The sequence below is a fragment of the Homarus americanus genome, unplaced genomic scaffold (assembly GCF_018991925.1).
Source record: "Homarus americanus isolate GMGI-L3 unplaced genomic scaffold, GMGI_Hamer_2.0 scaffold25483, whole genome shotgun sequence".
NCBI classification, from domain to species: domain Eukaryota; kingdom Metazoa; phylum Arthropoda; class Malacostraca; order Decapoda; family Nephropidae; genus Homarus; species Homarus americanus.
This window is the reverse complement of record NW_024726235.1, coordinates 7,153,459-7,167,478: the sequence shown is the minus strand read 5'-3', so window position 1 is coordinate 7,167,478 and position 14,020 is coordinate 7,153,459. Positions and strand designations below refer to the sequence as shown.

Sequence of the window (14,020 nt, the reverse complement as noted above, 5' to 3'; positions counted from 1 at the left end):
TTTTAGTGTCATCAGCAAATTTACTTATGTTGCTGTCTATGCCGATATCTATGTCGTTTATGTATATAATAAATAATAATGGTCCAAGTACTGAGCCTTGGGGAACTCCACTAGTGACATTGCTCCAATGGGACTTAGTGCCGTTAATGCTCACTCGCTGTTTCCTGTCCTGTAACCACGCCCTAATCCATTTAAGGATATTACCTTTGATGCCATGTGCTTCTACCTTTCTAATTAGTCTTTTGTGGGGGACTCTGTCGAAGGCTTTGCTAAAGTCGAGATATACCACATCATAATTGTGCCCCTCGTCCATCGATTCGAAAACTGATGAAAAGACTGTTAATAGATTAGTTAGACATGAAAGTCCGCTTGTGAAGCCATGCTGGGAATCATTGATCAATCGGTGCTTCTCCAGGTGATTTCGAATAGAGTTTGAAATGATTGCTTCCAGTAATTTGCCTACTATTGATGTTAGACTGATTGGGCGGAAGTTAGAGGATAGTGATCTATCCCCCTTCTTGAAAATCGGTATTACATTCGCTATCCTCCAGGGTTCTGGTACTACACCTGTTTTTAAGGACATGTTAAACAACTTTGCTTAGGGCATACTAAGCTCTTCCTTACATTCCTTTAATACTCTGGCAAATATTTCATCGGGACCTGGTGACTTATTAGGCTTTAGTTTGTCTATTTGCTTACTAGCATCGTTACTAGTCACTACTATCTCGCTTAATTTATTTTCTTCACTATCTCTGTATAGAGTCGGTGCCTCGGGTATGATGTTTAAATTTTCGGTGGTGAAAACTGTTGAAAAATATTTATTCAAATTATTGCTCATTTCTCCGTCGTTATCAGTGAACTCGCCGGTATCTGACCGTATTGGTCCAATTTTTTCTCGTGTTTTAGTTTGATACATTTGGTAGAATCCTTTGGGGTTTGTCTTCGCCTCCCTTGCTATCCTTACCTCATTATTCCTCTTGGCTTTCCTTATCTCGGTTTTAACCCTACTTGCCCCACACACACACACACACACACACACACACACATTCGTTTGGTAGTCATAAGGTTGGTCTCTGAGGTCTTGTGTGGATATGTGGGTTGAGGTGCTGTGTGGATATGTGGGTTGAGGTGCTGCATGGAAGAATGAGGGAAGAGGTTGAAGATGATGATGATAAGATGGAAGAGGAAGAAAAGGATGAGGAGAAAAGAAAGAAGAATGAGAAGAAGAGAAGATAAGAATGGGGAAAAGAAAAAGAATAAGAAGAGTAGGAATGAGATGAAGAGTAGAATCGGGAGGAGAAGAATGAGACGAAGAAGAATACGAGGAGACGAGGTAAAGACGAGAAGAAGAAGAAGAAGAAGAAGAAGAAGAAGAAGAAGAACGAGTTGAAGAAGAATTAGAAGTAGACGAGGAGGAGACGAGGTGAAGAGAAGGAGAAGAAGAGAAAAGAATTAGAAGAATAAGAATAAGAGGAGACGAGGTGAAGAAGAAGTGGTTGGAGGAGAAGCAGTTATTCTTACCTTTAATCAAGAAACGTACCACTGCTGTGTTATTCTGGCGGTTCACCATCCTGACGAGTGTAAATCTTAGACTCAAGAGCACAGGCAGGAGGCAATATGTAGCAGGCAACAGGCAACAGGAATGAGGCAACATGTAACAGAGCAGCTAACACAATAGGTAGCAGGTAACAGGCAACAGGCAACATGTAACAGACAGCAGCTAACACAATAGGTAGCAGGCAACATGTAACAGACAACAGCTAACACAATAGGTAGCAGGTAACAGGCAACAGGCAACATGTAACAGACAGCAGCTAACACAATAGGTAGCAGGCAACATGTAACAGGTAACAGGCAGCAGGTAACAAGTAGCAGATAACAGGTAACACACAGCAGGCTTCAGATAGGTGGCAGTAATTTCTATTTTAATATGTTAAAGTGTGTGTGGGGAAGTCTGGTGATGGGCGGGTGGTGGTCTGACGGTGGGCGGTGGCGGGGGTCTGGTGATGGGCAGGTGGCAGGGTCTGGTGATGGGCGGGTGGCAGAGGTCTGGTGATGGGCGGGTGGCAAGGGTCTGACAGTGGGCGGGTGGCGGGGTCTGGTGATGGGCGGGTGGCAGGGGTCTGGTGATGGGCGGTGGCAGGGTCTGGTGATGGGCGGGTGGCAAGGGTCTGACGTGGGCGGGTGGCAGGGGTCTGGTGATGGTGGGGGTGGCAGGGGTCTGGTGATGGGCGGGTGGCAGAGGTCTGGTGATGGGCGGTGAGGGGTCTGGATGGGCAGGTGGCAAGGTCTGACGGTGGGCGGGTGGCGGGGGTCTGGTGATGGGCGGGTGGCAGAGGTCTGGTGATGGGCGGGTGTGGGGGTCTGGTTATGGGTGGGTGGCTGGGATCTAGTGATGGGCGGTGGCATGGGTCTGGTGATGGGCGGTGGCAGAGGTCTGGTGATGGGCGGTGGCTGGGGTCTAGTGATGGGCGGGTGGCATGGGTCTGGCGATGGGCGGTGGCAGGGGTCTGGCGGTGGGCGGGTGGCAGGGGGTCTGGTGATGGGCGGTGGCAGGGGTCTGGTGATGGGCGGGTGGCAGAGGTCTGGTGATGGGCGGGTGGCAGGGTCTGGATGGGCGGTGGCAGAGGTCTGGTGGATGGGCGGGGTAGGGGTCTGGCGGTGGGCGGGTGGCAGGGGTCTGGTGATGGGCGGGTGGCAGGGGTCTGACGGTGGGCGGGTGGCAGGGGTCTGGTGATGGGCGGTGGCAGGGTCTGGTGATGGGCGGCAGAGGTCTGGTGATGGGCGGGTGGCAGGGGTCTGACGGTGGGCGGGTGGCAGGGTCTGGTTATGGGTGGGTGGCTGGGATCTAGTGATGGGCGGGTGGCAGTCAGACCAGTGCCTTGGAGCGTTTATGAATAGATTTTATTTGTACGCAAACATAAGTCACACACACACACACACACACACACATACACACACATACACACACATACACACATATACACACATCATACACACACACACACACACCATGTTATTGAGGTACCATTTACCAGGTGGTGTACACGCCCGAAATGGTTCTCACCTGAGTTGTTGATAAAGGAACACTCGATCACACCTCACACACCCGAAACTCTCATGTATTTGTTAACGGGAACTATTTGTGCCAATACCCCCAGAATGTTTTAGTCGCTGGCTGATGGTATCCAGAATTTCATGCCTTTAGTGGTTAGGTTAGGTTAGGTTAGGTTGTTAGGTTAGGTTAGGTTGGGCCTCTCGCATGCCCTGACCAATCGTAGGAGGCGACTCGACGAAGGAGGGTGGAAGATGAAGGGAGGAGGGAGTGAGTAAGAGGTCGGAGGAGGATGGAAAGAGGAAGTGAATGAGAGGGAGTGAGAGAGTAAGAAAGAGAAGGGGATGGAGAGAGGAAGTAAGGAAGGAGAGAGAGAGCGAGAGAGAGGGAAAAATGAAAGAAAGTGAACGGGAGGTAGAGCGGGGGAGGCAGGGGAGCGGGTGTACTCTTTCTCGAGGTTTGGATCACGACAATAAGGAACTGCAGCCTCAAAAGTGGACGGTGTTCCAATGTCCAGCGTCCCTCCCTCCCTCCCTCCTCCCTCCCTCCCACCACTCTCTCTCCCTCTCTCCCTCTCTCCCTCCCTCCCACCACTCTCCCTCTCTCTCCGTCATTTGAAAACTCTGCTTGGTGTGTGTGTGTGTGTGTGTGTGTGTGTGTGTGTGTGTGTGTGATCCCAGAATTCTCAGTGTGGTGTTGACTAATTTTGACTGAGTGGTGTTAATTTATTATACTAAGGTACTCCATCTTATATATAATACTTGGTTCAAAATAAACCCAGTGAGGGGCCATTTACCTCGTGTCCAGTGTTGGTATAGGAGCTGAGGCCATTTATGATATAGGTAGGTGTATATATTTTCATTCTTGTAGTGATATATAATTTATTCTACAGATGCCAGAGAAGGAGAAGCAACGCCTGGCAGAATGATCGTGACACAGTGGAAGGAGGTGTGGAAGGCGAGGTCCCTAGGTGCTACGAGCTAAACTCCAGCCTATACTGATGTAACGAAATGTTAGCCAACAACGCTGCTCTTAAGTCTGAGGTATGGCTAAAAATTGGTTTAGTGACGGTATATTGTTGTATACTAGTGTTTGTATACTAGCCCCAGGTCACGGTGACGAAGGCAGGGGGGAGAGAAACGAGTCAGGGGGAGAGGGGTAAGGGAGAGAGGCAGGGGGACGGGAGACGAAAGGGATCTGGATGGGGGAGTGGGACAGTGGGTAGGGGCAGAAGGATAGGGGAGGAGGGGGACGGAAGACGAAGAGAGTGGGACAGGAGGATAGAGGGGAGCTAGACGGGGCAGGGAGATAGGGCAGAGCTAGACGGGGTAGGGAGACGGGTTAGAGAGACGGGCACAGTCGAGAGAGAGGGGGAGGTAGGGATAGGGAGGTGGACAGTAAGGAAGGTCGGGTGGTAAGGATGGGTGTGTGAGGGAGTGAGAGCCCCAACTAGCGTGATGTGTGTGTGTATTTATGTATGCGTGTGGTGATTTGTGGTGTGCATGCATGTATGTATGTATGTATATATCTATCTATCTATCTATCTATCTATCTATCTATCTATATTAGTCACCCGCCATACACTTAAAGGTCATGTCTCTCTCTCTCCCTCTCTCTCTCTACTGGGGTTAAACTGAAGCAATTCCTGACAGACGGACAATTTCCACCGTGTTCATTGCTCCGCTCTGTCATATTTTCAGCTGCCCGGGACACGTATTTCTTACTGGTCACAACACGTCCCCGCCCGGAGTGTGTTTCTACCCCTTTTGTCACGTCATTTTGGATTCAAATTTCTTTTATTTATTTATTTGTTGTTGTTGTTGCTGTTGTTTCTTGCCGGCCTAGTCCCAGGTATGTGTGTGTGTGTGTGTGTGTGCGCGTATATATATCTTAGTTGTGTGTGTGTTTCTGTGTGCACGTGTTTATCTTTTCGTGTGTATGTGTACTGTATGTTTATTTGTATGTTTTTGTATATTTGTGTGTATATTTCTGTGTGTGTGTGTGTGTGTGTGTGTGTGTGTGTGTGTGTGTGTGTGTGTGTGTGTGTGTGTGTGTGTGTGTGTATTCTAACTGTCAACATAAACCACAATAAATTTATTTTCCACACATTTTATCCCCCAGAGGTTATTAGACCAGTAAGTTAAACACGGCGGGAGAAGACCGTAGACTTTATATGGCGTCTCCTATTGGCTTCTGGGTACACACATACCTGTTAGAGAGAGAGTGTGTGTGTGTGTGTGTGTGTGTGTGTGTGTGTGTGTGTGTGTGTGTGTGTGTGTGTGATATGTCTTAACACGTAAATGAAGGTTGTTGATCAAATAGACAGGTTTATGATAAGCCTCAATGAGTCTTGGCTTTCCTCCCACTTATATATAATTATCAAGGTGGTGTTGGCGCCGAGAGTCTATGGTCTTCACCTGACATACGTACGGTATTGTTTCCTCTTAGAATACAAGGTGATCGTAGTTTCCTCTTAGAATATAAGGTGATCGTAGTTTCCTCTTAGAATATAAGGTGATCGTAGTTTCCTCTTAGAATACAATGTGATCGTAGTTTCCTCTTTGAATACAAGATGATCGTAGTTTCCTCTTAGAATACAAGGTGATCGTAGTTTCCTCTTAGAATACAAGGTGATCGTAGTTTCCTCTTAGAATACAAGATGATCGTAGTTTCCTCTTAGAATACAAGATGATCGTAGTTTCCTCTTAGAATACAAGGTGATCGTAGTTTCCTCTTAGAATACAAGGTGATCGTAGTTTCCTCTTAGAATACAAGATGATCGTAGTTTCCTCTTAGAACACAATGTGATCGTAGTTTCCTCTTTGAATACAAGATGATCGTAGTTTCCTCTTAGAATACAAGGTGATCGTAGTTTCCTCTTAGAATACAATGTGATCGTAGTTTCCTCTTAGAATACAAGGTGATCGTAGTTTCCTCTTAGAATACAAGGTGATCGTAGAATTTTTCCTCTTAGAATACAAGGTGATCGTAGTTTCCTCTTAGAATACAATGTTCCTCTTCGTAGTTTCCTCTAGAATACAAGGTGATCGTAGTAATACAAGGTGATCGTAGTTTCCTCTAGAATACAAGGTGATTCCTCTTAGAATACAAGGTGATCGTAGTTTCCTCTTAGAATACAAGATGATCGTAGTTTCCTCTTAGAATACAAGGTGATCGTAGTTTCCTCTTAGAATACAAGATGATCGTAGTTTCCTCTTAGAATACAAGGTGATCGTAGTTTCCTCTTAGAATACAAGGTGATCGTAGTTTCCTCTTAGAATACAAGATGATCGTAGTTTCCTCTTTGAATACAAGGTGATCGTAGTTTCCTCTTAGAATACAAGATGATCGTAGTTTCCTCTTAGAATACAAGATGATCGTAGTTTCCTCTTAGAATACAATGTGATCGTAGTTTCCTCTTTGAATACAATGTGATCGTAGTTTCCTCTTAGAATACAAGATGATCGTAGTTTCCTCTTAGAATACAATGTGATCGTAGTTTCCTCTTTGAATACAATGTGATCGTAGTTTCCTCTTAGAATACAAGATGATCGTAGTTTCCTCTTAGAATACAATGTGATCGTAGTTTCCTCTAGAATACAAGATGATCGTAGTTTCCTCTTAGAATACAAGATGATCGTAGTTTCCTCTTAGAATACAAGATGATCGTAGTTTCCTCTTAGAATACAAGATGATCGTAGTTTCCTCTTAGAATACAATGTGATCGTAGTTTCCTCTTAGAATACAATGTGATCGTAGTTTCCTCTTTGAATAAAAGATGATCGTAGTTTCCTCTTAGAATACAAGATGATCGTAGTTTCCTCTTAGAATACAAGATGATCGTAGTTTCCTCTTAGAATACAATGTGATCGTAGTTTCCTCTAGAATACAAGGTGATCGTAGTTTCCTCTTTGAATACAAGGTGATCGTAGTTTCCTCTTAGAATACAAGATGATCGTAGTTTCCTCTTAGAATACAATGTGATCGTAGTTTCCTCTTTGAATACAAGATGATCGTAGTTTCCTCTTTGAATACAAGGGTGATCGTAGTTTCCTCTAGAATACAAGATATCTGTAGTTTCCTCTAGACTAAGTATATTCTGTAGTTTCTTGAAGGCAGTATCGGGAAGAGGTTCTGTGGCCTCTTGCACAATTAACAATAATGTCTGCCTTGTTATTCCTATGTAAATTACTACAGCGTTCATTACATCTGGTGCACAGGGACTTATCAATCACGTACTACATGGATTCTTGAAAATGTCTATGTTAAGTGGACGTACGTTAAGTGGACGTACGTTAAGTGGACGTACGTTAAGTGGAGGTACGCGGAGGTACGTTAAGTGGAGGTACGTTAAGTGGAGGTACGTTAAGTGGAGTATTGTTAAGTGGACGTACGTTAAGTGGAGGTACGTTAAGTGGACGTACGTTAAGTGGAGGTACGTTAAATGGACGGACGTTAAACGGACACTGCCTGTACTTATGTTTCCTCCGACACACTTGAAAATTCTCTTGTTTATCAAAATATATCGCTGATTCTTCATTGAGTTTACACGCTTATGGACAGCGGCTGAAAAAGTTGGTTTTGATAAGAGGCAAATAGTTCTGAAATGTCGGGGGGGGGAGACAGGAGGTGTTACAGGAGGGGAGAAGGACGGGGAGGAGGAGGGAGGAGGAGATGGGTAGAGGGAGTGGGAAGGGTGAAGGAGGGGCAGTGGAGGAGGTGGAGGGAGGGTAGGGGAGGTTGAGCGTTACTCTGAGCCTCACTCCCTGGTGGTGGTGGCAAGCGTCAGAACCACTGCAAAAAATCAATGATGAAAGTTCTTAAGTTTTCGCCCGTCTTCCACCCCGGGAGGTTATGATAAGGCGGAGCATACCAGGACGACAAGGCTTACTAGAGGAGAGAGAGAGTGAGAGAGAGAGAGAGAGAGAGAGAGAGAGAGAGAGAGAGAGAGAGAGAGAGAGAGAGAGAGAGAGAGAGAGAGAGAGAGAGAGAGAGAGAGTGTGAGTGTATGCGAGAGAGAGAGAGAGAGAGAGAGAGAGAGAGTGTGAGTAAAAAGTGAGAGAGAGAGAGAGAGGTATGAGTGTAGGAGAGAGAGAGAGAGAGAGAGAGAGGAGAGAGTGAGAGAGAGAGAGAGAGAGAGAGAGAGAGAGAGAGAGAGAGAGAGAGAGAGAGAGAGTGTGGAAAGGGGGCAAGGCGAGAGAGAGAGAGAGAGAGAGAGAGAGAGAGAGAGAGAGGAGAGAGAGAGAGAGGGAGGTATGCGAGAGAGAGAGAGAGAGAGAGAGAGAGAGGAGGTATACAGAGAGAGAGAGAGAGAGAGAGAGAGAGAGAGAGAGAGAGAGAGAGAGGTGTCTGGAGGTAGAGAGAGAGAGAGAGAGATATTGTTTTATTTTACCTTACTCATCAGTTATTAATACAGTACATTACAGGTAAGAGTTCCCGTATTTCTCATTCAGGATTTTTGTACTGTGCTCCCTGTAATATGATAACAAATGCTGACCTGTGTGCTGGTGAGGTAGTTGGACCTAATGCACCATGAAGTTTGTTTTCTCTATGTGTTAATAATTTATTTTGGGGGGATCACCTGAAGATTAATCACCCTAACGCTACCTGGGGATGGGGGGGGGTAGGTTAGGTTAGCGTCAGGTAGGTTAATTATAAGGTGAAATATGCTCGGGTGTTTAATCTTCAGGTGATCTTTCTTTTCTTTCACCTTTAAATAATTATTCAAGTTCCATTTGATTTTCCTTCTTCTGAAAATAAATGAATGTAAATAGATTCTTGTGCTGTGTGAAGTCAGTGAGACGAATACAGTACTTCATTCACTTCCTTCACTGACATCAAAAAATATACTCACTGATATATTGACCTGAATTCTTCCTTCCAGGTGTGTTTGAGCTGAAGTCACCCCATAACAAGCTTCAAGTGCTAGTTGGCCTTTACCTGTATGTTCATTAAGTCGTCATCTTCTGTTTCTTCAGGTGAGTTTGTTAGCTCCCCCGGGGGATGATGTCGTCCCAGGCGTAGTGTGTGGAGTTATCTTTTAAGGGGGATGGGTCGTGAAATGTTCCTCCGCTGGTCCACAAGGGCGTGATGTTTTGTGTCATAACAGCTGTTTCTGCCGGAATGAAGTGTGTGTGTGTGTGTGTGCGCGCGTGCGGACAGACATATGGTCACACACTACAACACCATCTCTTATGTTGTGAGAATATAGAACCTCGGAGACAGGTTCTCAGTAGCTGGCACAACAATAATTAGTGATTGTAGGAGTGTTGAGTTCTTGAGACTTCTGCCATATTTTGCATCAGGTAGATAAACCAACTGCAATGTAATGACCTTGACCCACTTTTTATCGAAAATCTACTGTCGTACTCAGTGCCACGATAATCCGACCCTTTGTGACCTCTGCATTAATCCTTTACGCTACTGCTCACAAGATGAGTATGAGGTGCACAAAAAACTAGCCACTGCCCGCTGCAAAATTTGAGTTTACGCGGAGACGCTGCAGCCAGCGACACCTGGCAATTTGTGTCGGGTTTATAAAAGGTGGTGGCGGTGTAGCTTATCGTCACTATTGCTGGTGCCCCCACGACGGTAGGCACACACACACACACACTCTGCCACAGTTTACCCGTGTGTGTGACTCCGCCCACTCACTCCCCTCTCACCCGTGAGCCAGGGTGCCACACTCTCCCTCACTCACCAGCAGGAGGCAGACGGACCAACTCTCACTCGCTCTCCCATCTCAACACGTGAGTACCTTCGACCACTGCCAGAGTGAGGCGTTAATAGCTTTTATCTCGGTGAGGTGGTGGTGGTGGTGGGGTCGTTGTTGGTCTGAGTACACCTTCGTCAGCCTCAAGGAACCCGAAGATGTCAGGTTATACAGGTGTAATAAAATACCTGACTCACGCCTTCATCCCTCACAGCAAGATGTCAAATTCTCCAGGTGTTACAGCCTATAGTCTAAATGATGGTGATAATTAACTTACCTGAAGATCCCAGGTCACCCACGTGTTACCATATACCTGACCCACACTAACACTGCCCAGGTATAACACTGTGTATATGTTAAATCACTGTGGTAATTAAGATACCCGATGATGTCAAATTATCCAGGTGTAACAAAACACATTAAAAGTCATGACAGTATCTTGAAAAACAGACAAACAAACAAACACTATACGTCGGTAACTGGGAAAATGCAAACCACGTGTTGTGTTAGAGGCTGTTGGTGTGTGCTGCAGAGGAGAAGCCGAGCGGTGAAAGACTCCTCCCGCTGTTGTTTACCTTTCACAGCACTCATTCACTCACTTATTCGCTCACTCAATTATTCATTCACTCACTTATTCACTTACTCACTCAATTATTCACTCACTCACTTATTCACTCACTCAATTATTCACTCACTCACTTACTCATTCACTCACTCAACCACAGCACTCACTCACTCACTCACTTATTCACTCACTCACTCGTCAACACCGCGGTAAAAAAAAGTTGACTCGCAGTAAATTACGTTTCAAGTAACCTCTGAGTACTCGTAGATAAGAACACAAATAGTTACTAGAATTATATTGATAATAGGAGTTTTAACTGTAGACGATTTCTTAGTTATTCATACATTATTATACATCATTTGACAAGATATTATTATACATCACATAACTAATTTAAGATATAATAAATAACAGAAATAAATATCCCTAAAAAAATAACGAAAACAATAACCATGATACACAATAAATTTCTTTAATTTTCGTTCTGAAGCATAAAATTTTAATATAAAGAAACGAATAATTTTGAAACACCACAAAGTTGATGATTTAAGAGAATATAGTTTGGAGAAATAAAAATGACAATTGAGATTTTTTATTTTTTTTTGACATTGAGTTTCGAGTTTTACTGCTGCTAAGACTCGACGGTTTTAGTTTTGAAGGTATAACTTGAGAGTGGAACCGGTTATGTAGTAGGTGGTGTGAACCGGTTGATGGTGAGGGTGAACCTTTGTTAGGTCCAGTGAACCAGTGGATGCGTTGTGAAACAGTGGATGAGTTGTAAACCAGTGGATGAGTTATGAACCAGTGGATGAGTTATGAACCAGTGGATGAGTTGTGAACCAGTGGATGAGTTGTGAACCAGTGGATGAGTTGTTAACCAGTGGATGCTGGCAGTGAATCAATGGATGATGGCAGTGAACCAATGGATGATGGCAGTGAACCAGTGGGTGACTTCTGAACCAATGGATGAGTTGTGAACCAGTGGATGAGTTGTGAACCAATGGATGATGGCAGTGAACCAGTGGGTGACTTCTGAACCAATGGATGATGGCAGTGAACCAGTGATTGATGGTTTCATGAGGGTTGAACCAACAGTCTTTCAACTAGCATTCTCTTTGCTCACTCCCAACTAGCAATCTCTCTCTCTCTCTCTCTCTCTCTCTCTCTCTCTCTCTCATCTAGCACATTAAGACAATTAAATAATAAGGTGATTCAAGGTCCAGTAACGATGATAGATGGCGGGAACTACAGGTTATACAAAAAAAGGTAATTGCTGTAATATTTATCTTCGTGAGTGAAGTGATGGTATGTAATTGTCAAATGTAAAACAAAAAACAAGTATTACCAAACAAGAGGTGATAGAGAACTGGTTAGGTTAGGTCAGGTCAGGTCACAGATGGAAATTAATTATCAGTCAAGTCAGGCAAGGAATGTTTTGTTTTTGAGGACAGTCTAGGTAATATACCGATAGTGACGTCATATTAATTATACGCAGGGAAAAATTAGTGACGTCACATTGGCCAATTAAACGTAGCTAAAATATGATGACGTCAGACCCTCTTATCAATGACATCACAGTGTCAATGTTAACTTCTATGAGTCGTAATGACATATTGTAACGGGAAGAGTCGCTATAAATTTAAGGTGTGTGTGTGTGTGTGTGATGCATAGGAACTACGACAATAACTACAGCAGAGTAACTACGTCCTATGTCTACAAGGACAAATCAACACTTGAAATACGTGAGCGTTTAATACCTGTCAGTGTTAAATACCTGTCAGAATTTCTCAGTGAATGAGTAATTGAAATATACCTGGAAAACATAAAATTAAGTTAATGTCAGAATTGTGAGAAGGAGTGAAACAATTCTTGGCAGAGATTGGTCCAGTGAGTCAGAGGGATTGTCCAGTGAGTCAGAGGGATTGTTGAAATACCTGGTATACACAATTAACGTCCTGGCAAGGTGTGTCAGTTTACAGGTAATACAGATTAATTACTGATTTACCTGAAGTCACGTTTATACACTCTCGTAAGATTATGATCAAGAAATACAAGGTAGCTTATGGAGGCATGTCAGGTGTAGGCGTAATAATAATAATTAAAGGTTTATTGAAAGAGCTTGGCAGCCAGAAGGCTGAAAATATACAGTTACATATTTGGGGAATGGGTTTCGAATTACAAATAATATGCAAGTAACATAAGTGATACAAATAAGATATATAATAACTAGATGGGGAAAAGCTCAAACTACAGTTCATTTCAACATAGTGACAGTGCAAGGAGTAGTGTTTACGGGGAGTGAATACACTGGTTTATTACAAGTTATTGATAATTTTTACAATGGTTGGGACTGGGCTGTTCTTATAGCGATCAGTTCGTGCATGTATGGGCTGGATGCGGTTGTGGTGTCGAACAGCAATTCTCGGGCTAGGGATCTCAGGTGGTAGTAGGAGCCGGTGTCGAGGATGGTGTAGAAGCTTCTTACCAAATTTGCAGATGAGGCCGTGGTGATGGTCAGTGAGAGTCGAAAGGGTCAGTGTGTTGAGCGCTTCTTGATATATATGTGTGTGTGTCTCTGTCTGTCTGTCTGTCTGTCTGTCTGTCTGTCTGTCTGTCTGTCTGTCTGTCTGCCTGCCTGCCTGCCTGCATCTCTTGGTGTGTGTGTGTATGTAGAGAAAACGTACATATTTTGTGTGTGTGTGTGTGGTCATAATCAAAGATGAACACCTGTAATCAACCAAAACTTTCAGGTGTGTTGAGGTGACAGACGTATGGTACTGCTTATTTCCCTAACACACACAGACATATATACAAAAATACATACTTAAATACACACATACATTCACACATACATACATACATACATACATACATACATACATACACCTTCATGCACACGACCATATTTCCCCATCACAGGTAGGTCACCATCGTCTCCTGCTAACTCTAATTACAATATCTTACCTGTTATTGGTTGAGCCTCACCAGGTACACACACACACACACACACACACACACACACACACACACACACACACACACACACACCTACACCTACCTTTGAAGTCAATGGTTTACCTGTGTGTACGTACTATGTGAGGCGGAAATATTGATCAGGTTTGGACCGTTTACATCACTGACTATCAAACACCACTCCTCTGTTTTGTACCCTTAGATTGACGAGGCTTGTGAGTTTTGTTTTTCCGCAGATCTGAACCCCGAACTTTTAAAATGGACCCATTATAGAACCCAGATATTTGAACCCTGGAATCGAACTGATGAAACCGAATCTCATAAGTGAACCCCAAAACCGAACCCCCAAAACCGAACCCCAAAAGAACCCCAAAACCGAACCCCCAAAAAACCCAACCCCCAAAACCGAACCTCCCAAAAACCGAACCCCTAAAACCAACCTCCAAATCCCAATACCAGAATTACGAAGCAAACTAGCGTGATAATCTCCGTACTCCAGCACACACACTTCCTCACGGCGTCGTTAATGAAAAAATTGACGACCTAATGATTGCAAATTTCCACCCCCCAAAAAAAGAAAGGAAGAAAGTTTAAATTGGTGGGGACGGTCTTTTTTTTTTTGCTTTTTTTTTTTTGCTTTTTTTTGCTTTTTTGTTTTTTTACCAGGATCAAAATTATTGCCTTTGGTGATAAGATTGTGTAAATGAAGACTATG

At 44.0% G+C, this 14,020-nt stretch overlaps 1 protein-coding gene across 1 annotated transcript in view; it reads right to left on the bottom strand.

Moving 5' to 3' along the window:
* Positions 1 to 1,920: 1,920 nt before the first annotated feature.
* Positions 1,921 to 14,020, bottom strand: part of LOC121865548 (extensin-like) — a 101,455-nt gene continuing 89,355 nt past the window's right edge. The window contains exon 5 of the mRNA XM_042365064.1: positions 1,921 to 2,881. Within this exon, the coding sequence (XP_042220998.1) occupies positions 1,921 to 2,881 (961 nt within the window). The remainder of the gene's footprint in view (positions 2,882 to 14,020) is intronic.